Below are 23395 nucleotides of genomic sequence, written 5' to 3'. Positions count from 1 at the left end.
AGTGTACAATGAAGACATTTTCATATATGCAAAGATTAGGGGAAATTATTTACCACATGTTCTTTCTTTGGCAGTTACTTGAGTAAAATGAGGGAATAAAGCAAAAAGGAGGACAACATGGAAACCAGGAAAAAATAGCTCCAAATGTAGAAAGCAAGGAAGAGAGCTAGTAGACGGTATTCAACACGAAACAATTCAGAGACTAGAAGTTCCAAAAGAGAATTATCTACGGATAAAGGAGGTCAGGATTTGATGATATTCTTGATTATTTAGAACAACATTGTCAATAAAGGTATGGCAGGAAAGGGAATTAGAAACATCAAAGAAAACAAAAACCAAAATCTCATCATCACATCATTGTAAGAATAAGGTAAGCACCTTATTAATTTCCAATTTTAAAACCAATACATAATAAAGAATGAAATATTTAATTATCATAAGTATCTGAATGTAATCTCATTGATTCTGACACTAAAAATACAGATGATAAAAGTTTAGGGAGAGAAAAGAGAACAATGATGAAGAGAATAAGAGATGGTGTGTACAGCTGATTAAAAAATGGTATAAATATTTTACTTAAAGTTGCAAAAATAAACAATAAGAGAGTAATATAATTATATTAGGAGGAGGGGTAGGGAGTAAGATTAAGTGAGCTAAAACCTCAACTAATTAACAGAAGTCAACAGATAATATCTAAAATGGATAAATCTATAAATAGCTGTAATGCATGTTATTTAGAGACATGGCAGAAACTATAAGAAGAAAGCTAAAATTAGAAGACACGGCCTCTGGTGAGTAGGATGGGAGGACGGACAAGGCATAGAATGGTTATTGACATTACATTACAAGCTCTTCTGCTTGATTTTTGTAAACATGAACTTACTGACTTTGATAAAAATAACTATGTACTTAATTTTAATTAATTTAATCTAAAAGATTAATTTATTGATCACATTTTTTACTTACTGAAAAATGAGAGCAAGATAGATTTCAAGCTCCGGATATCACTGCAAGTGCTCACAAAAGTGTTCTGATCACCTTTTAAAGTTATTCATCCTTCTGGAAGCATACCCTCAGTCCCTGGTGTGCATATTACAGCCCCATCTAAGAAAAACCAAGCCCACCGCCTCTGCCCAGCGGTCCCACCGTCTGGGAAGTGAGGGGCGCCTCTGCCCGGCCGCAGCCCTGTCTGGGAAGTGGGTGCCCTTCTGCCCGGCCACTGCACCTCTGGGAAGTGAGGAGCGCCTCTGCCCGGCTACCCCACTGTCTGGTAAGTGAGGAGCGCTTCTGCCGGCCCCCACCCATCTAGGAAGTGAGGAGCCCCTCTGCCTGGCCGCCCCACTGTCTGGGAAGTGAGGAGTCCCTCTGCCCAGCCGCCGCACTGTCTGGGAAGCAAGGAGCACCTCTGCCCAGCCTCGGCCCCGCCTGGGAAGTGAGGAGCCCCTCTGCCAGGCCGCCGCACCATCTGGGAAGTGAGAACGACCTCTCCCTGGCCGCCGCACTCACTGGGAAATGAGGAGCGCCTCTGCCCGGCCACCGCCCCGTCTGGGAAGTGAGGAGTCCCTCTGCCCGGCCCCCCACCACCGCCACCGTCTGGGAAGTGAGGAGCCCCTCTGCCCAGACCCCACCACCGCCACCGTCTGGGAAGTGAGGAGCCCCTCTGCCCGGCCGTCGCACTGTCTGGGAAGCAAGAAGTTCCTCTGCCCCGCCGCTGTGCAACCCTCCAAGTATTAAGTAACAGCCTTGTGTGTGATCTTTCTGCCCTCCCCAAGTGTGCATTTTGGACATTAAAGTTTACTTTTTAATAAGAAGAAAAAAAAAAGAAAAACAAGCCCACTAGCATCCTCTCTGACTTTAGTAAGGGAAACAAAAAAATAGGAAGTGCATTAGGAATCGAATCATCAGCCTATCACCCACTCAGAAGATTCTCACCATAGAATTTAAAATTCCAAAATAGTTTCCTCTCACTGCTAACCCAAGCAAGCAATTATAGCTCTAGGGAGCAAGATTCCCTTGTCACTCCATGATAGAAGGTCTAGGAATTCCCTCTTTACCCAAGGAGTCAGAGAGAATGGAAGAAACATTTCTAGTCCCAGCCACACAGCCGTTTGCCTCCAACAGTATAGAAATTCTTCCCCCCTCCCTGCCCCGTTCCTAGCACGTACTTTCCCTTCTATTCTAAACCACAAATAATTGACCTGTAAATTACCTTCCAGAACACAATCTGTTTATAAGTTAGGGGCTACCCATACAAATGCCATAACACCACAAATATCATCAGGAACTAAGGGATTCCACAGAAGTGAGATTTTAGGTATTAATAATAATGGGCACCATTTATTGATGATTACTCTGTACCAGGTACTGTTTTAAGTACTTTACCATATATCATGGTATTTTTCAACCTTTACATAAATCTTTGTGAAGTGATATTACTTTACTGAAGGAAGTCTCAGGGATTGCATCATTTTACTCATGAGGAAACGGGGTCTCTGAGGATGCACAATCACCATTGATACCAGAGTAAAGTTGGGATTTGAACCTAGGTCTGTGTGACTTCAAAATTTATGCTTTTAATCATTATATTACATAGTCTCCTTATGCCATTAGGTGCTAAAATCAGACCATTTCTATGAATACTGTTATTGTAGTCATATATTGTTATTCTGCTTCTGGTATACAATGATGCCCTCTGGAAATTTTGATGTGAGTAGAAGTCATTGTTCCAGTGCTGAATGCTTGGGTTCTCCTGTCTTTTCAATGTTTTGTCTCTTCCCTCACTTGAAGACTACCATCTTTTACTTCTTAAAACCTAGCATGCTGGCCAATTTCTGTAACAGTCCTGCTTCCACACAGTAGAAGAGGAGAAGGAACAGGAGAGAAGAGGGTAAACTTTGTACCTGGCTCCCCATTTGACACTCAGGGGTGAGGAGGAACACCACACTGGGTGACCCAAAGCAGCTGCACAGGAAACTTGGCCATGTTAGCAGTCCTGAGCCTCCCTCAGTTCCCATGGAGTCTGGAAAGAATCCAGAAGTCCCCAACTGCCCGTGGCTGCTGAAGTTGAATAAGCAGATGATTATCACAGTGGAGTGAGCTGACCTTATAGCCAAGGGCTGTATGTTAACCTACCCAATCCTAGGATCAAATGGGGTGGGTGGGGGTGTTTGGGGGAGGACAGTGAGTCAGGCAAATATCAGATGTGAGCTGGAGGCCAGGAATAGCCTACATTAGATCAAGTCTCTCTTTCTCTCTCTCTCTCTCTCTCTCTCTCACACACACACACACACACACAGAGAGAGAGAGAGAGAGAGAGAGAGAGAATATGTGTGTTGGATTGGGGCAGAGATACCAAGTTTTATTCCATCCAAGAGAGTGGAATGTAAGTTTGCCAGCTGTGGACTGGAGCCCCACATATCAGCTGCGCACCCAGTGACCAGCAGAGCAGGGACCATTGCCAGAGACTCAAGGAACAAGAGGGGAAAACTAGGGCTCTGCATCCAGGGCTCTGAGGCTCCAGAGGCTATGCAAGTGCCACTTGTTTCCACCCCACACACCATCTTAGAAGCAATGAGGTGAGTAGAAGTGGAATCTGAGTCCAGAAGAGACTGAGGTACCCAAAAGACTATTTAAACCAGAAGAGCTAGAGATACCACTTTAGAGTCCCCTCAACCACATTCCCTTTGCTATTCAGTAAGATGGGAGGGAATAGCAAAGGGGAAGATTAGATCCGTTCAATAAAATAAAGAAATAAGCCTATGTATGTATGTCTGAGTGAATTTGCCAGGATGCCTCTAGAAGTATGTCTGCCATAAGAATAAATAGGCTCAGAAAATGGGAATCTCCTGAATAAAGTACATAAATTCCAGTACGAGGACACTATGACAGCAACTTCGCTTAGCCAAGGCTTCTGAATTCCTCCAGGTGGTTGGCCGTATTCCCCATGGTTGAGAATGCCAAATAAGAGAGCTAAAGTGAAGCGACACAGAGTTTCTAGCCAAATGCACAGATGGGCATTCTACGTCCAAACATCAATGACTCTGGGATTATTTACTATTTTTCGCACTCAGTAAACAGAAACCTAATTTTAAGCTAAGCAAAACTTAATTAGCAAAGTAACCCATTGCTTGAATAAAATATCAAATAATATATAATCTCCTACATAAATAAATGGAAATATATCCCATGTTCATGTACTGGAAGAATTAATAATTCTTTTGTGTGTAGGAGGAGTGGGAGTTGGGTTTTTTGTGGTTTTTTTTTTTTTTTTGAGACAGGGTCTTGTTCTGTCGCCCAGGCTGGAGTGCAGTGGTGCAATCTCAGCTCACTGCAACCTCTGCATCCCAGGTTCAACCTCCACCTCCCAGATTCAAGCAATTCTCCTGCCTCAGCCTCCTGAGTAGCTGGGACTACAGGCACACACCACCATGAGCAGCTGATTTTTGTATTTTTAGTAGAGACGGGGATTCACCATGTTGGTGAGGCAGGTCTCGAACTCCTGACTTCAAGTGATCCACCTGCCTTGGCCTCCCAAAGTGCTGGGATTACAGGCATGAGTCACTGCACCTAGCCAGAATTAATATTGTTAACATGTTCAGACTACCTGTGATGGTTAATAGTGAGTGTCAAATTGAGTGGATTTAATGATACAAAGCATTAATCCTTGGTGTGTCTGTGTGGGTGTTGCCAAAGGAGATTAACATTTGAGTCAGTGGGCTGAGGAAGGCAGACCCACCCTTAATCTGGTGGGCACCATCTAACCAGCTTCCAGCAAATATAAAGCAGGCAGAAAAACGTGAAAAGGCAAGACTAGTCTAGTCTTCCGGACTACATCTTTCTCCTGTGCTGGATGCTTCCTGCCCTTGAACATCGGTGTCCAAGTTCTTCAGTTTTGGGACTCGGACTGGCTCTCCTTGCTCCTCAGCTTGCGGACAGCCTATTGTGGGACCTTGTGATTGTGTAAGTTAATACTTATATCAGTTAATATTAATATGTATATAAACCTGCCTTTATACACACACACACACACACACACACACACACACACATACACACACATCCTATTAGTCCTGTCCCCCTAGAGAACAACCCTAATACACTACCCAAAGTGATCTACAGATTAAATGCAATCCCTGTCAGAATTCCAAGGACATTTCAGCCAGGCATGGTGGCTCACACCTGCAATCCCAACACTTGAAGAGGCCAAGGTGGGAGAATTGCTGGAGCTCAGGAGTTTGAGACCAGCCTGGGCACCACAGTCAGCTCTTGTCTCCAATAAAAACTTTTTAAAAATTAGCCAGGCACAATGACATGTGCCCATAGTCCCAGCAACTCGGGAGGCTGAGGTGGGAGGATCACTTGAGCAAAAGAAGTCAAGGCTGCAGCGAGCTATGAGCATGCCACTGCAATCGAGCCTGGGCAAGACAACAAGACCCTGTCTCTATAAAAACAAACGAATCAATGACATTTTTCACATAAATAGAAAAAATATCCTAAAATTTGTATGGAATGCTAAACTCATTCAAAAACACCCTCTCAGAAACACTGAGAATAATGTTTGATTAAATATCTGGGCACCCCATGGCCCACTGATAAAATTAACTACCACAAACACCAAAGCGGAGGCTCTTAACAATACCACTTCTGCAATAGTCTTTAATGGAATCAGCAGAGCCACAGCTTGCAAATGTTCAATGCCCTCACAGGCCCAATGGTACTCTGAGTTTGGGAGGATTGAGCACCCTTTCAAAGCTCTATTTTGATAAAGACTTTTTATGCGGGCAACACTTACCTTTCCACTCCTGGGGTTTCCACTGAGAGAAAGGAGTGTCCACCCACCCCTAGATAGAAGTATTGGGGTGAATACTTTTGTCCCCCTTTTCATCCCCACCACTTACACCTTCATAATCAGACTGACCAAACTGTCGGTAGCTACCTCAAGAGCAAGAGGAATCACTCTGTCTTGGCCTCTCATACTTGCCTATGCCCCAGCCTGGTGGGGAAAGAGAGGGTTTGGGCTACTTGTCTCCTTATGGCACTCAGAATCTATAATACTTGTGACAGGCCCTGCCAGACCTGGGCTTAACTTCAGCTTCTTAGCCTAGGAGTAGGTCAGTAACTCATGGTCTAGAAGCCAGGGTATAAGCTTGAGAAGGGAGACAAATGGCACCACTATCTTCTCTAATCCAATAATAGTAATAGAGCTGATTCTGTATTTTGACCCTCATTTGGCTCCTTCAGACAGTCTTCAATTGAGTAAAAATCTGAAGAGAATGAGAGTAAAATGGGCTCCAACACATTAATAAGCATCAAACCCCCAAGATTCCAAGGGTATTAAGAGGTCACCCATGTTCCTGACTCCTAGAACTGCTGAATCACACTGGTGAGACCCTTTATGAATACCTCCAGAGGAAGAGGAAATACGGCCACTTTTACAACACTGCTGATGCTGTGTAAGTCCTTTTCACTGTCCTTCTTTTTTATGTGTGTGGAAAAGACCAGACCCTTACACATCTCAGGTCCCCTACTCTATATTAGGTAGTACAGTCAAAGCCTCATTATAACCAGTTAAGATTATATTGGTAGCCCCCAATAAGCCCTGCCTCCTTGCATTCATGCCTTGTGTAGTTCTCTCCCACTTGTATCTGGGCGGGCCTATGATTTGCTTCAACCAACAGAATGCAGTAGAGTTGGTGCTGTGCCCACTGCAGGCGTAAGCCTTAAGATCTGGTGACTTCTGCTGCGTGCTCTTGGGAGCCCTGAGCTTCCATGTAAGAAGTTCGGCCATGCTACAGGAGAGGCCATAAGGAGACCGTGCAACCAGAGCCAACCTAGAGAGAAAGAGGTCCTGAGATTACATGGAGAAGAACCGAGGAAATCTAGTCAACAATGAAAACCAATAGAAGAATGAGGGGTAAAAGACACTCTAGTAATCTACTCTTCCCCTTCTCCAGCAATCCCTAGGCTTCCCAGGGCACAATTTGTGAGAAGAAAGGGGATGACAACAAGTTTAATTCTAGTCACAGTGTTGTCCCTAATGAGCTGTAGGTAAGTCACTTCAGCTCTATAGATCTGTTGGGGGACAGGGTCAACTAAATCTCCATGCTTGTGGCAGCAATAAAATACGACTCTCTAAGTAATCAGATGCATAACAAAGAACAAATCAGATGATGCCCCGCAACCTGCAATCCATGCATCCATTTGGAGTAATCAAACCAGTCATCACCATGAAATATCACTTCTCTAAATGCTGGACTCTGTGCAGCCTGGATCACTTCAAAAACAGCAGAAACACCCTCTAAACTTAATACCCTTATTCCAGGTGAACCATGTTGTATCAGGCTTTTGCTCAGTGGAATTGTTTGGATTTGGGATATGATGTGATGTGCAGTATTAATATTAAAATGTACCATGTTGTCAAATGATTCAACAGTAGAAATAAATTACATATTGGTGGGTCCATTTATATATAGGGAAAATGCCTAAATGTGTCTTCGAAAACAAACTATTGATGCACACACATACACACACACACGTATATGTACATATGTATCTTTTACAAGTAGAATGTGTAACTTCCAATCAGCCAATAGCCCATTCTGAAGCATTAAACCTGCCTCCAAATTTGTATTTTCTGAACTTATCAAGTCCTTCCTACATTGTTCAGTAAAATATGTAGGTTCAACCTGGCTGCCCTTGACATGATTTATTCATTGGCTCTCATCTGAAAGTTCCCCTGCATCCCAGGTCTTTGATGCAAATTAGCCAGATTCTACTGCCGACTTCTGATTCCTTTTTACCCCCTAAGGGTCTATAGCTGCAAGAGTGTGTGCAATTAAGTGTAAGGTTTCCTAAATTCAACCTTCCTCAGCCCACACAGTTTTCCTCTGGTTCATAGCATAAAACAAACATTCTCTAAAAATTTAAAAGACTCCCCTCCTCCCCTTACTGTGTAAAGTTTCTCCAACTGATGAGGCATGAGCCAAACTACACTGCAGTAGTCAGAAGTGTCAAAATCATTCCAAGCCTGCCATTTGCCCATAAAGCATAACACAGACATATTCTCAAGATAAATTATTAAAAATCGCTTTTCATCACAATTACCACAAATAACAAAGGAAAAACTAACTAAAGCAATGACTTAGAAAAGTGACTCAGTTTGGCAGTTACGCAGATAAAAGCTACATTCAGCAAGCAGTGCACACAAGTGTACTGTTCCCTGCCAACACTGGTTATTTGGAGGGCTACAGTAAATATTTCACAATACACTTCTAATAACTTGAGATATTTTAGTCAGAAAAGCACATGTCTTCCTGACATTTTAGAATTAGAATTACAGATTTCTAAGGATATCAGTACTCCTACAAAAAGGAAGTTTGAGGCCGGGTGCGGTGGCTCATGCCCAGCACTTTGGGAGGCCAAGGCGGGCGGATCATGAGGTCAGAAGATTGAGACCATGGTGAAACCCCATCTCCATTAAAAATACAAAAAATTAGGCAGGCGTGGTGGCAGGTGCCTGTAGTTCCAGCTACTCGGGAGGCTGAGGCAGGAGAATGGCGTGAACCCAGGAGGTGGAGCTTGCAGTGAACCGAGATCATGCCACTGCACTCCAGCCTGGGCGACAGAGCGAGACTCCATCTCAAAAAAAAAAAAAAAAAAAAAAAAGCAGGTTTGAGTAAAAATATACTTTCTTTCTTTTAGAATAAAGAATTGAAAGATAATGATTGAGATAAATGAGAATAAGTGCTATGTATTTTTACTATATAAAGACCAGAAAACAATAGTTTGATTTACCTGAACCTAAATAAAATCCATACCAGAAATTACTTAAAAAAAAAAAAAGACAGATCAAGGTTATTTAGGAGAATGGAGAAGATGGAATGAGAAACAAGAAATTAAATCAGTATGATATACCCAAATAAAACATCTAAAATCTTAACATCAGCAAAAGTCATCTTGTGGCTCTATTGTGATTTTCAACAATAAAGTCTCATGAAAATGACTCTTCTAAATTGTCAAAAGCCTAATCTTTGCACAAAACAAACTGAACTCTCAAGAGATTCAATAGTTATTTGCTTTCTCTGATTTTAATATCCTACAGAAATACATTTTTTATTAAGTCAGTAAATTACAATGGAGAGAGAGATTTCAATTTCAAAAGCAAACTCAAATACTTCATTTATTGGGTAGTTACCCCTAAGTACATGATATCAAAAGCATGACCTCCATCTTCATTCAGCATCAAATTAATTTTAAAACAATAAAAACAGATGAACCAGTTTCACAAGAAGTATGGAAGAGAATGAAAATGTGTTGAAATATAGAGACTTTTATTACTGAATGATATTTGACTTAAGAAATAAGAGATCGCCGGGCGCGGTGGCTCAAGCCTGTAATCCTAGCACTTTGGGAGGCCGAGACGGGCGGATCACGAGGTCAGGAGATCGAGACCATCCTGGCTAACACGGTGAAACCCCGTCTCTACTAAGAAATACAAAAAACTAGCCGGGCGAGGTGGCGGGCGCCTGTAGTCCCAGCTACTCGGGAGGCTGAGGCCGGAGAACGGCGGGAACCCGGGAGGCGGAGCTTGCAGTGAGCTGAGATCCGGCCACTGCACTCCAGCCTGGGCTACAGAGCGAGACTCCGTCTCAAAAAAAAAAAAAAATAAGAGATCAGTGATATCTTGAATTACTGCTAAGAAATATTTGTGTAATCAATTGTTTAAAAGTGTTTCAATAGATTAATCAATCTATTTAATGATTGATTCTATATATATATACACATATATATATATATATATTTTGAGACAGTTTTGCTCTTGTCACCCAGGATAGAGTGCGATGGCACAATCCTGGCTCACTGCAACCTCTGTCTCCTGGGTTCAAGCAATTCTCCTGCCTCAGCCTCCTGACTAGCTAGAATTCCAGGTGTGTGCCACCATGCCCAGCTAACTTTTGTATTTTTAGTAGAGACAGGATTTCACCATGTTGGCCAGGCTGGTCTCGAACTCCTGACCTCAGCTGATCCAACTGCCTCAGCCTCCCAAAATGCTGGGATTACAGGTGTGAGCCACCGTGCCTGGCCTAATTCAATAGATTTTATTCTCATTTTTACAGTCTTAATAATTTCTTAATGCACATCTGTATATATTATAGACAATTTGAACAAAAAGTCTTAGACCATAATCGAATAACACAAAAACATTCACTCTCAGAACTCAAAAAAAGTGACGACTCAAAGTAAGCAACATAAAAATATTAATGAATGCTAGAAAAAGGGTTTTTTTTTTTTTTGGTAAGTTGGCTTTACATTTGTCTCCTGTGTTATTTTAAGGAAGTCAAGTTGTCTCTGTTTGCAGATGACATGATTTTATATTTAGAAAACACCATCACATCAGCCCAAAAATTTCTTGAACTGATTAACAACTTAAGCAAAGTCTCAGGATACAAAATCAATGTGCAAAAATCACAAGCATTCCTTTACACCAACAATAGGCAAGCAGAAAGCCAAATCATGAATGAACTCCCATTCACAATCACTGCAAAGAGAATAAAATACCTAGGAATACAGCTAACAAGGGATATGAAGGACCTCTTTAAGGAGAACTACAAACCACTGCTCAGGGAAGTAAGAGAGGACACAAACAAACGGAAAAAAATTCCATCCTCATGGATAGCAAGAATCAACATCATGAAAATGGCCATACTGCCCAAAGTAATTTATAGATTCAATGCTATTCCCATCAAAATACCATTGACATTATTCACGGAATTAGAAAACACTATTTTAAATTTCATATAGAATCAAAGAAGACCCCATATAGCCAAGACAATGCTAAGCAAAAAGAACAAAACTAGCGGCATCACACTACCTGACTTCAAACTACACTATAAGGCTATAATAACCAAAACAGCAAGGTACTGGTACCAAAACAGACATACAGACCAATGGAGCAGAACAGAGACCTCAGAAATAAAACCACACATCTACAACCATCTGCTCTTTGACAAACCTGACAAAAACAAGCAATGAGGAAAGGATCTCCTATTCAGTAAATGGTGCTAGGAAAACTGGCTAGCCATATGCAGAAAACTGAAATCAGACCCCTTCCTTACACCTTATATAAAAATTAACTCAAGATAGATTAAAGACTTAAACGTAAAACCCAAAACCATAAAAACTCTAGAAGAAAACCTAAGTAATACCATTCAGGACATGGGCATGGGCAAAGACTTCATGACAAAAATGCCAAAAGCAATTGCAACAAAAGCCAAAATTGACAAATGGGATCTAATTAAACTAAAGAGCTTCTGCACAGCAAAAGAAACTATCATCAGAGTGAACAGACAGCCTACAGAATGGGAGAAAGTTTTTGCAATCTACTCATCTGACAAAGGTCTAATATCCAGAATTTACAAGGAAATTAAACATATTTACAAGGGAAAAACAAACAACCCCATCAAAAAGTGGACAAAGAATATGAACAGACACTTCTCAAAATAAGACATTTATGTAGTCAACAAACATATGAAAAAAGCTCAACATCACCGATCATCAGAGAAATGCAAATCAAAACCACAATGAGATACCATCTCATATCAGTCAGAATGATGGTTATTCAGGAAACAATAGATGCTGGCCAGGCTGTGGAGAAACAGGAACGCTTTTACACTGTTGGTGGGAATGTAAACTAGTTCAACCATTGTGGAAGACAGTGTGGCGATTCCTCAAGGATCTAGAACCAGAAATACTATTTGACCCAGCAATCCCATTACTGGGTATATACCCAAAGAAATATAAATCATTGTACTATAAAGACACATGCACATGCATATTTATTGCAGCACTATTTACAATAGCAAAGACATGGAACCAACCAAAATGCCCATCAATGATAGACTGGATAAAGAAAATGTGGTACATATACACCATGGAATACTATCCAGCCATAAAAAGGAATGAGATCATGTCCTTTGCAGGGACATGAATGAAGCTGGAAGCCATCATCCTCAGCAAACTAACCTGGGGACAGAAAACCAAACACTGCATGTTCTCACTCATAAGTGGGAGTTGAACAATGAGAACACATGGACACAGAGAGGGGAACAACATATGCCAGGTCCTGTTGGGGGTGGGAGTAGAGGGGAGGGAGCTTAGAGAATGGGTCGATAGGTGCAGCAAACCACCATGGCACATGTATACATAGGTAACAAACCTGCACGTTCCGCATATGTATCCCGTTTTTTTTTTTTTTTAGAAGAAATAAAGAAAAAAAAAAATTTTTTTTTAAAAAAAAAAGACTTGGACAGGGTATAGCACCAGAGTGAATGGGAGGAATCTCAAAGCAGCTCTCTGTTTAATACAACAAATATTTGAGTAACTACTCTGTCCCAGGCATGGCAGGAGTGTAGGGGACACGCTTGTCCATTTTTAAGCAATGCCCAGTTTCCCTATCTGGCTTTATCTGCCCCACTCTACATATCACAAAATTCCATGTCCTACCCCCTCCACCCAGGCCCCAGTCACAGAAAACTAGGCCTGGAGTGGACCACTGGCCAAACAACCAATAGTCAGGGCTGGACCAATGAGATTCTCTCCCCAGAACAAAACTCAGACAACTAAAGCTGAGAGATCCGTAGAGCTGAGCATGTATCTTTGACCACATGCAAGCTGGTGAGTAAATGGAGAAAAGTGGTTTCGAGAGAGAAACAGGAGCTCAGATACACAGGGGAGCATATATGAGGCCATTTGAAGGGAGAACTGGACAGACAGAAAGACAGGCAGATGGGCAGAGATGGATAGATGGAGGCAGAGACAGACAGCAAAGAGACGTGGACAGTGGCAGAGACAGCAAAAACAGAGACAGTGATGAAGACAGATGGTAGATGGTGACAGAAGGTGACACAGATTAAAGGTAGACAGTGGCAGAGACAGGCAGGAAGATAGACAGATGGAGAAAGGAGAGGAGACAGCGAGGGAATGAAGGGACATAGGGCATGGGGCAGAGGCCAGGCCCACGGAGTACAAAAGCATGAGCGGAGAGCAAGAGACCAATAATAGCAAGACCAAGAGAGTGAGCCGCGGGAGTGAAAGACCAGGAGAGGAGAGGACATGAGAGACTGAGGGGAGAGAAGAAGACCAAAGGCCAAAGAGAGATACAAAAAGAGAAGAAGAAAGCCAGGAAACTGGAGATACGGTGTTACTAGAGACACGTGAGAGGTACGCATTGGGAAGATGGAGGGGAGGAGACATTTTAAATGAAGAAAAGACGGAGGAAAGCGGCCACTCAATGAAGTCAGGCTGGAGCACAGTCCTGGAGTGCTCCAGCCAGGTGGGAAAGCGTAAAGGAGAATTTCATCTGACATGAGAGTTACTAGAATTTAGGAGCCCTTTTTTCTTTAAAAAGTATCAGCTATCATTTCAAAATGGCGAATGCAGTATACACACTTATTTCCTCATTCTTGAATGATGAAAAAAGATGGAAATGGGACGTGAAAGTATTCTATCAAGCTTGTAGGTGACCAACTCACTAAACTGAAAAGCAAGGGCAGGCACATACTGCCTTCTTCAGGCAGAACACAGGTGTTTTTGTGTGTTGAAAGGAGTACCTAAGTGCACATCCCCTCACCAAATTCACCGCCATGACTGAATGGTCTGCACAAAATGTTAAGAAACCACTTTTGGTTCATGCCTGTAATCCCAGCACTTTGGGAGGCCAAGGCGGGCGGATCACAAGGTCAGAAGATCAAGACCATCCTGGCCAACACAATGAAACCCCATCTCTACTAAAATACGAAAAATTAGCTGGGCATGGTGGTGAGCACCTGTAGTGCCAGCTGCTCAGGAGGCTAAGCCAGGGGAATTGCTTGAACTCGGGAGGCGGAGGTTTCAGTGAGCCGAGATTGTGCCACTGCACTCCAGCCTGGTGACAAAGCAAGACTGAATCCGTCTCAAAAAAAAAAAAAAAAAAAAATAGAAAGAAACCACTTTATCCAAAGAACAAGTAATTGGCTTTCTCAGTCAGGGTCTTGGCAGCAAAATATGACATACTCAATGGGTAATTTGAGGAATGTTTAATAAAGGAACTATTTACAAAGGTGTGGGAGAGGTACAGGCAGTAGTGTGTTAGCAAGCTGACTCTGGGAAGAAGAGTCCCGATTTATAACATTGGCCAATTTCTAATGTGTAAATACCTTACGCCTTGGTATAAGCAGTTTTCAAGCTTCCAAAGCGAAGTCCCTGAACCAAGAATAAGGAAGAGATGCACATAATCACATCTTAAGAGGTAGAACCAGCCAGTTGCAGCCTGCTCCAGCACTCCACTGAGGAACACTCCAAGACATTAGTAACAGCTAGAAGCTTTAAGTCTCCAACCCTACCCAAACCCAAAGAGAGCAAGCTAGAGACGGTAAGCTTTAATCAGGGGAAAACAGCTAGGCTAAGATGACCTCACGGGAGAGAACAAGGAGAATAAGGACTACAACCTCTCTCTTGCTTCCCATTTCATGTGATGTACCCCACAAGCTGAAGGCAGCCAAAAGCCAAAAAGCAAGGAAGGCTACAGGTGTACTCTATACAGGTCAGCCTCCCAACCTCCAACAAGAGACAGGCTGGTAAAGAAGAATGTGGTTCTAGGGAGGCAAACAGAAACTATTCAGTACCTTGGCCCACACAGAGGCTTCAAGCACAGCCTTAATGATGACAGCATAGAAGTCTAATATATTCAGTCCTGATAATGCCGAGAGGAAAAGAAAGCAAATAAAATAAAAACTTAAATATCAATTTAATGGAAATAAATATAGTCTTATCACTCAAATTAACTCCATTTTCTTTGCATGGCCCTGAAGTTCTAGTCTAAGATGTATTTTCCAACTTCACTCTTAATACAAATCAAAGTTAAGCCATAGATAAATATCAGTAAAATTTGCCAATACAGTATCATCTTTCAAATGCTGACTCCAGCACTCTGAGAATGCCAGTGGAGGGTGTCTAAATCATTGCTTTAAGGGAAGAAAAAGGAGACGGAAGGCCATTTCTCTTCCTTACAGAAGCACCTGTTGTGATTGCAGAACCTTTAAAAGGCTATGGGAAATGATGGCTTTTAGTCACTCTCAATTAATAATTACATTAATAATTATAGCATTGACTCAGTTAATTTCAGAACATCAGTTTTATGCAACATAGGACTGATCATAAGAGTTGTCATTTTAATTTACATAATGAACAATCAGTATGAGTAAGCAAAATTGACTATTGGCGTAACTCTGTAATACCTAATCAGGAGAATTTTAAGTGGTTTTGTCATTAACAGGAGTGTTTCACTGTTAGAGCAGAAACTGTGAGAATCAAAGGAGATGCTGAAGTTGGCCAGACTGTGATCTGTTCAGCAAGACCACACTTGCAGCAGGGCGCAGTGGCTGACACCTGTAATCCCAGCACTTTGGGAAGCTGAGGCAGGTGGGTCGCTTGAGCCCAGGAGTTCGAGAATCCCCCGGACAACATGGCAAAACCCCATCTCTACAAAAAATATAAAAATTAGCTGGGTGTGGGACCAGGCACAGTGGCTCACACCTGTAATCCCAGCACTTTGGGAGGCCAAGGTGGGCGGATCACGAGGTCATGAGATCGAGACCATCCTGGCTAACACGGTGAAACCCCATCTCTACTAAAAATACAAAAAATTAGCCGGGCATGGCGGCAGGCTCCTGTAGTCGCAGCTACTAGGGAGGCTGAGGCAGGAGAATGGTGTGAACCCGGGAGGTGGAGCTTGCAGTGAGCCGAGATTGCACCACTGTATTCCAGCCTGGGCAACAGAGAGAGACTCTGTCTCAAAAAAAAAAAAAAAAAAAAAAAAAAGATGGGTGTGGTGACACATGCCTGTAGTCCCAGCTACTCAGGAGGCTGAGGTGGGAGGATAGGAGGATTGCTTGAGCCTGTGAGGCAGAGGCTGTAGTGAGCTGACATTGCACCACTCCAATCCAGCCTGGGTGACAGAGTGAGATCCTATAATATCTTAAAAAAAAAAAAAAAAAAAAAAGACTGCACTTGCCTAGAGAACAGCCAGAGCATCAAACAAATTCCAGCACCTAGGATGTACTAAAAACTCACACCAATGGATGAGCAACTCAAGACAGCATGCCAAAGAAGACAGAGCAGTGGGATATCCCAGAGGAATAAGGTTTGTTTAAAAAAATCTCAACCGCATCAGAACAAAATGTCACACATTCTGCAATCTTCTTTTAATTCACTTACGGGATCTGGTCATCCCACACCCAACCTCACAAAAAATAAATAGCTATAAAATCTAAGAATAATTTTGGGTGAGGTGTTTATAAGGGAAAAATATGTAGTAAGTGTTGAATCCTTATAACATCCCTTAAATCTTTGGAGAGGTTTACAAAGCATGTTGGCCTCCGTCATAGATTCCTCTGTTAGACCCAGCATCACAAAAGCTGTACTCATTTTGGTATTCCTACTTGTTAGCACAGTATTGGGCACATAGGAAGTCCACCGTGCTTATAAAACTGAACCATAAGCTAGCCTTTGCTTTTTGTTTTAATTTTCCATTGAGTTTTGATTCCTCCACTAAATCTGTGCCTTTCCTTCTGTCATTTTGTTTTCATTTCAGTGAAACAAATATAAATCATTCACTTCCTAGTTCCTTCTCCCTTCCAGCTCTAATTCTTGCATAATCTCTGTCCCCAGGGTTTAGTGCTTCTCAAATTAAGAAAATGAATCTCCTAAACACACACACACCAAAAAAAAAAAAAAAAAAAAACCCACCACACTTGCATGTACCCTTTGCACATAATTCTAACTGTACGAGTCTTTCACACGTCATTTACAATCATGTGTGAGGGAGCTCCTCAGAGAGAATAGTTCAACCCACAGTGGATACTGATGCCTCCCAAAGGGCAAGAACAAGTTTTGTTTTCATTTCATTTTGGTCATGTGCTCCTATTAACATAACTCTCAATGACCCTGTTTTATTAGTTACTAGATTGTTTGGGCAACACCACTATTAAAGACAAAAGAAGAAAATACCAAATGCTGGCAAGGATGTGCAGTGATGGAAACGCTCATACACTGCTGGTGGGAGTCTATATTAATATAAACCCTTTGGAAAACTGTTTGACAGCATCTACCGCAGTTAAACATGTGCATCTTAGATATATACTCAAGAGAAATGTGGGCCCACAGGTCCCGAAAGATATTCTAAGAATGTTTGTAGCAGCATTAATAGCACAAAAGTGGAAACAATCCATCAATGGCAGAATGGATACAATGTGTGGTACAGTCATACTATAAAGCACTATGCAGCAGTGAAAACGCATTAACAGGCCAGGCGCAGTGCCTCATGCCTGTAATCCCAGCACTTTGGAAGTCCGAGGTGGGTGGATCACAAGGTCAGGAGTTCAAGACCAGCCTGACCAACATGATGAAACCTTGTATCTACTAAAAATACAAAAATTAGCCAGGCGTGGTGGCGCATGCCTGTAATCCCAGCTACTCAGGAGGCTGAGGCAGGAGAATTGCTTGAACCTGGAAGGCAGAGGTTGCAGTGAGCCAAGATCCCGCCACTGCCTGGGCGACAAAGTGAGACTCTGTCTCACAAAAAAAAAAAAAAAAGAAAGAAAGAAAGAAAAAAGAAAAGAAGAGAAAAGGAAGCAGTACATGCAACAACATGGAGGAATTGCCACCCGACAAAAGAATACATGCTAGATGATCCCATGTATATAAAGCTCCAAAACAAATAAAAATTTGTTTATTAACTATAGTGGGGTTTTTTTAGGAATGCAAAACAAACTGGTAAAATTATGAGGAAAAGCAAGAAAGTGATCATCATACAATCAGGAGACGCCACCCGTTGGGAGAAGAGTGAGGGTCTTAGGATCAGGAAGGCTTTGAGGGCTTCTAGAGGAATGGCAAGACCCTATTTCTTGACACAGGTGGCAATGACATACAGTATCACTTTATGGAAATATGTTAAGCTGTACAAAATTGTTTTGTGTGCTTTTCTATTGGTGGTACTGAACAACTAAAAAGAAAAAGATTAAAAGGGGAGAAGAATACAATACAAAACTTATCAAAATTTTTTAAAGGTTTGCAGCTGGAAAAAACAGTGGGCTGTCAGTTTTGTTCCACGGAGCAGACTGCAAATAAGTGGTAGCTATAAGAAGACAGATTTTGGTAAGACCAAATGACAGCAACAAAGGGAGGAGGAAGAGGCAGAAAGAAGAGAAGAGAAAAACAAGGAGTGGAGGCAAAAAGAAACACAATTATACTTGCTTACAAACAGAATATTCCTCATAAGAAAGTGAGGGTTCCATCACTGAAGCTAGTCAAGCACAGGCCGGAGGACCATCGGGAGGGATGTTCTGGAAAGGATGCAAACAGTGGAAAATGAATCGTGTAGCATGTCCCCCAGAACGAAGATGCTGTGATTCTATTTCTCTTTCTCAACAGTTATAGGTGTGGCCACTTAGAGAAACAGAAAAAATAAAAACCAAGAAAATTATGGTCCAAATATCCTAAATGTATAAAGCAGATATTCTAGTAGATTTTAAAATGTTTACAAGCCATTAACTAATCAAAAATAAAGGGAAGGGAAGAATTGAAGAGCTTCAAGGTAATGCTCAAGGAACCACTCCCAAATGAGGTCCAACCATAAATGAAGAGCTGGCATTGGAAACAATGAAGACAAGGATTCAATTGACCCACAGTGTTCCTCAAATGCATCTATTCTTTTAAGATAGATTATTAAAATAAATGGGTTGCCTAAAAGTCATGGAATTTGGAAGCTTTATTTCCTTAACATTAAATCACAAGGCTTCAGTCTCTCAATCCCCCATCTAACATCAGCCAATAGATTTAACGTTTTGACACTTTCAGAGAAAGATAGCTGAGCCTTGGCTTAAGACTGTCTTAGAATATTTTGCAAGAAAAAACAAGCTCTGCTGAGCTGGTGATAATCCAGATTACCATCCATTTCCCCTTTTAGAGGCACAATGGATTTTAACCAGTTTTCTGTTTTATAAATATTACCATGGCTCAAAACATCTATGAGGAGACACAACATTACTCGTGGCTCTCATCCTGTTTGCTAACTAATTATATCAACAACCTGAACCAACTTAACACTATACAAAAACACAGCTGATTTAGCAATCTGTAAATTATACATGTACATAAATCTGTACTAAAATGTGCTGTGTTTCACTCCTGCTAGTGTGCATGGATTCTTACTGGCACCTACAATTGTTTGATATAGGTTCCCGAACACTAAAACATATGTTCTGCCCAGAATGGGACCATTTAGAGTAATATTTTTGTAGTTTCCTGGCACTAAGGTCTGCCAGCCTTTCTAAGACAGATCTCCTATTTGCTTCAGCGAACATTCTGACAACAAGTGCCTGCAGATTTAAGCAACTATCAAAAAATATTCTGTAACAACACTTTCCATCCATGAATATAAAGAGAAACGGGCTGGTTTTGCCTATGTGGCAACAAAGCCAGTAGGATTTAAAATGATCACTGACATGACCATAAGCAAAATCAAATAAAATATGGAGTATTAATTATTTCTGCTGCCTACTTATGGCAATAAAAAAACAGATAATTATCAAATCTTTCCTTCAAATGGGATTCAAAGTGTACCAAAGAAAGTTAAAGTAGATTTAATACCAGCAAGACCACTAAACACCTTAGAAATGTTTTTTAAATACAGTGACAGGCCTAAACAGTTTCAGCCAGTCAACACTGTAAAATAGGGGCAAGAACCCTGGACCAAGATTCACTAGAATGTAATTTGCTATCACAAGGAGGGTTTCTTGTTTACCACTGTATCCTCAGTGTTCCATAAATACATTCAATAAATCTTTGTTGAATGAATAAACCAGTAACAACTACTGGCTAGTCCTGATCTGTCCCTAATTGCCTTTTCCTAACTCTGCCTCTTACTAACTGTAGGTAAATCACTTAACCTGAGGATTCTTAGGTGAGTTTTAGTTTAAGGATTTTAGTTCCTTAAATTCTAAAATGGAGACACTGCACCTCCTCTACTAGCTTATCAGGATCAAAGGCGATATTCTATGAAAAGTGACTTGGTACTTTATAATGGGGCACACAGATGTTAAGTGCCCATTATCCCCGCCTTTGCCTTCAGCTAAACCACTGACAAAGGTGAACAGACTGCATTTCCTTGAAATATAATTAGCCTCTCCTTTGCCCTATTATTCTGTTGAGATGTAGTAGTGTGGCTGTTAGCCAAGATGGATGTTGTTCTTGTTGTTATAGCATTTTATTTAATCTCCACTCGGAAATTATGCTTCTTGAGAGAACATAATGGTAACACGAGGAAAGTGTTTTTGCATGGTGTACCATAAAGAATATGACATTGGATTCAAATGGTTTGGGGCCTCATCAGTTCTGCCCTTAAATATTTGAGGAAAGTCTCTTGCATCAGTTTCCTTATTTATACAGTGATGGGGAAGGAGAGGCAGACTAGATAATAATAAAGGTCTGTCTCTTCCTACAGTTCTATGACATTCCAGACATCAGATATTCAAATAACCCAAAATGAAGTCAGTACTACTGTTCATTATCATATGAGAAGTTTTTAAAGGATGATAAAAATAGTTCCACAGACTAAATCATAAAAGCTGAAGCAATAATAATGCTGAGAGAAGGATATATGATATATGTCCTCTAAGGAATACCAGCCTCAGGCATTGTTTGCTCTGCCACTTTGAATAAGCCACTTACTATTCCTAGGACTCAGTTTTCTGATCTGTAAAAGAGGAACATTAATAGTGCACAGGACCACTGGGAGAAAACACCTAATAAAATGATCATAAAACATTGCTTTTCCAAGGTAAAATGCTATTTTAATACCATAATGTCCAAAAAAAGGGCTCATGGATTTTAGAACGAGACAATCAATATCTTTAAATAGACTTTTTCCACCACAGTAAAATAATATAATGCACGCAGATATTGTGATATTTCCAGGAGTTCGCATTTTTCTTCCATTTGTGTTCAGGAAATATTATAAAAAGGATCACCTTTTAAACATTAAGTGCCGTATTTCAAGATGATAATCATTTCTTCTGAAATAATAATTTTAAAAATTCATCCAACTCTCCCAAGATGCTTCATTTTTGTTGAAGCTATTCGTTTGATTGGTTCATTGAAATCAACCTGCTGAAACTGATGTTGAAATGACAACGCCCATCCTAAAAATATTCCCAGTGACTTACTCTAGTCACATTCTATGCTTACAGAGGGAAAGTGGCTCTAATAAGATCTACTAAACTAGACAGTATTCTGCCTTCACAGCTCCAAGATTCTTAAGGTTCTCTTACAAACCCAAGGCATCTTGTGACTTTTACATGTAAGTTTCTCTTCCTGCTCCCTCCACTCAAAAATATACACAGTATACATTGGGGTTTCCCCTCTAACTTACAGGGTACTGCCTCTTTACTGAAAAATAGAATTGTCATTGATATTTATGAGGAAGTTGGTGTCACTGACAATGGGATAACCAAATTTTCAAGATTGTCTCCATACCCCTTAGTAGTCCAATAAAAATAGCAATAATAGCACAGTAACTCTTAGTTATTTTATTTAAAAATCCATGAACACCTCCAGCTTTTTTTATGGCAAAACAGTTCATTGTGGCTGTTCACATAGTAATTATCATCCCCTTGCATCCCCAGGTAATGACTGTGACCTTGACCTAAAAGCCACCTTAGTTTGAATAAGGAAGACCTTGAAAGCAAAGGTGACTGACCAGAAACACTCTTAGGAGGCACACAATGAAGAAATGATCATTTCTAAGAAAGTACTTAAATAATACATGATTATTTGCTATGCTAGTTGATGTGTTTTATTATAAGATAAACTTAAATCACTGTTTAATTAAAGAGTATTAGTAACATAATACTTTTCATGCCCTTCCCCTGAATCCCTAACTAAATCCAAACAGAATCTCACCTGAAATCTTGAGATTTACACATGATTAAAACCCATTTCCTAAGTTAGCTCCTCATGTCCCCCTGGTAGAAGAATGTCATCTGTTTCTGGAAGGGGTGGGGTGGGGGGTCTAGGAGTCTGCAAAGAGCATCTTATGCTTGGCTGTCTTTCAACGTAGCGTTTGATGAGCTCGTGCGCTGCGCCTTCCAACTGCCAGGACTCCTTTTTGCTCTGCAAGTGCTTAGCTGGGGTCTCTCCGCTGTAAGTCCAAAAGCGTTTGGAATTCTTCCTTACCATCCCTGCTCCTAGGACTCTCGCCTCTCAAGGCTTCATGCTACCGTCGATCTTAATGCCACAAGGAAACAGATGAGTGCTGATGATCAGTGTATTGGGTAATGGATCTATTTATAGGTTTGGTGAGATTGGGAATTTATAAGTGAGCAACACTTAAGGGTGGCATAAAACAGTTGTGGGTTTGGAAGACAGGAAATATAACAGGTTTGTACCTGTGACCATTTAGTCCGCTCTGCACCTGTGCCCTCCACTTCCCACCTGACGCCAGGAGAACCATCTGCCCCTCACTTCGAAGGTGAGCTTTAACTTCACCTGGAAAGGGGTGGGGGAGTGAAGGGGTGGAATCAGGCCGCCGACAGCACTTCCCCACACCTCGGACTTTTCAGTTGCAGGGATGGAAGGTGGAGGCAGCCGCATCCTCCCATTCTGAGGCAACGGGGACCAGGAGTTGCCCGTCTCTACTGCTTGCTCTCCCTGGGGAGAGCCGGCGCCTCCGGGAGCCCCAGAGCCTTCGCGGAAGGGTGGGCAGTGCCGACGGGGCACGCGCTGCCGCTCCGGCTGCGGCCAGCTTTCCATCACTTTTCCCAGGACTTTGCTCAGCAGCTGTCACGCACCCTTGGAGATGAGACCGAGAGGGCGCGAGAAAGGCCCAAAAGGCGTCCCCAGAAGAGCTCTCCTGTTAGGATGGGGACCCATCAGACCCCGCCCCGCCCTGCCCACCTTTCTCTGCCTCGGGGAGGCTGCCCTGGGTGCCCGCGCCGCGGCTCCTTAGCAGAGCTCGCGGGTTCTGCTGCATCTGCTGGCTCCGAGCGGCGAGAGGTTCTGCAATAAAAGCACGGATAAAACGCCCGGGTAATCGAAATCCGAATGCACCTCTTACCATTGGACCGCCGGACAATATTCTCCAGAAACGTGTTCTGCGGGGCCACCAGTCCCCTCCTGCCCCCAGCCATGGTCATTCTCCCAGCAGCTCAGGGTCCGGGGGGCGTCCTGTCGCGGCTTCTTACGACAGCAGGAAACTGGACTCGGGGCCCGCACGCAGTCCCGGCTCGAAGCGCCCCATGCGCCCCGCAGGGACCCGCAGGCAGGGCTGGCGGCTCCCTACGGCTGCTACCCTCGCGCCCTCTTC

The 23395-nt window shown here is 42.1% G+C and overlaps 1 protein-coding gene across 2 annotated transcripts in view; it reads right to left on the bottom strand.

Annotated features, from left to right (window-relative positions):
* The window catches only part of KCNH1 (potassium voltage-gated channel subfamily H member 1), a 437701-nt gene extending 414306 nt beyond the window's left edge, over positions 1 to 23395 (bottom strand). The window contains exon 1 of one of the 2 annotated variants that reach the window (XM_025393409.1): positions 23147 to 23395. In XM_025393409.1, the coding sequence (XP_025249194.1) occupies positions 23147 to 23225 (79 nt within the window). In that variant the 5' untranslated portion in view covers positions 23226 to 23395. The remainder of the gene's footprint in view (positions 1 to 23146) is intronic. The other variant, XM_025393400.1, reaches the window with a different exon arrangement.

The sequence above is a fragment of the Theropithecus gelada genome, chromosome 1 (genome assembly GCF_003255815.1).
Source record: "Theropithecus gelada isolate Dixy chromosome 1, Tgel_1.0, whole genome shotgun sequence".
NCBI classification, from domain to species: Eukaryota; Metazoa; Chordata; class Mammalia; order Primates; family Cercopithecidae; genus Theropithecus; species Theropithecus gelada.
The sequence above is the reverse complement of the archived record's forward strand: the minus strand, read 5'-3'. Positions and strand labels throughout refer to the sequence as shown.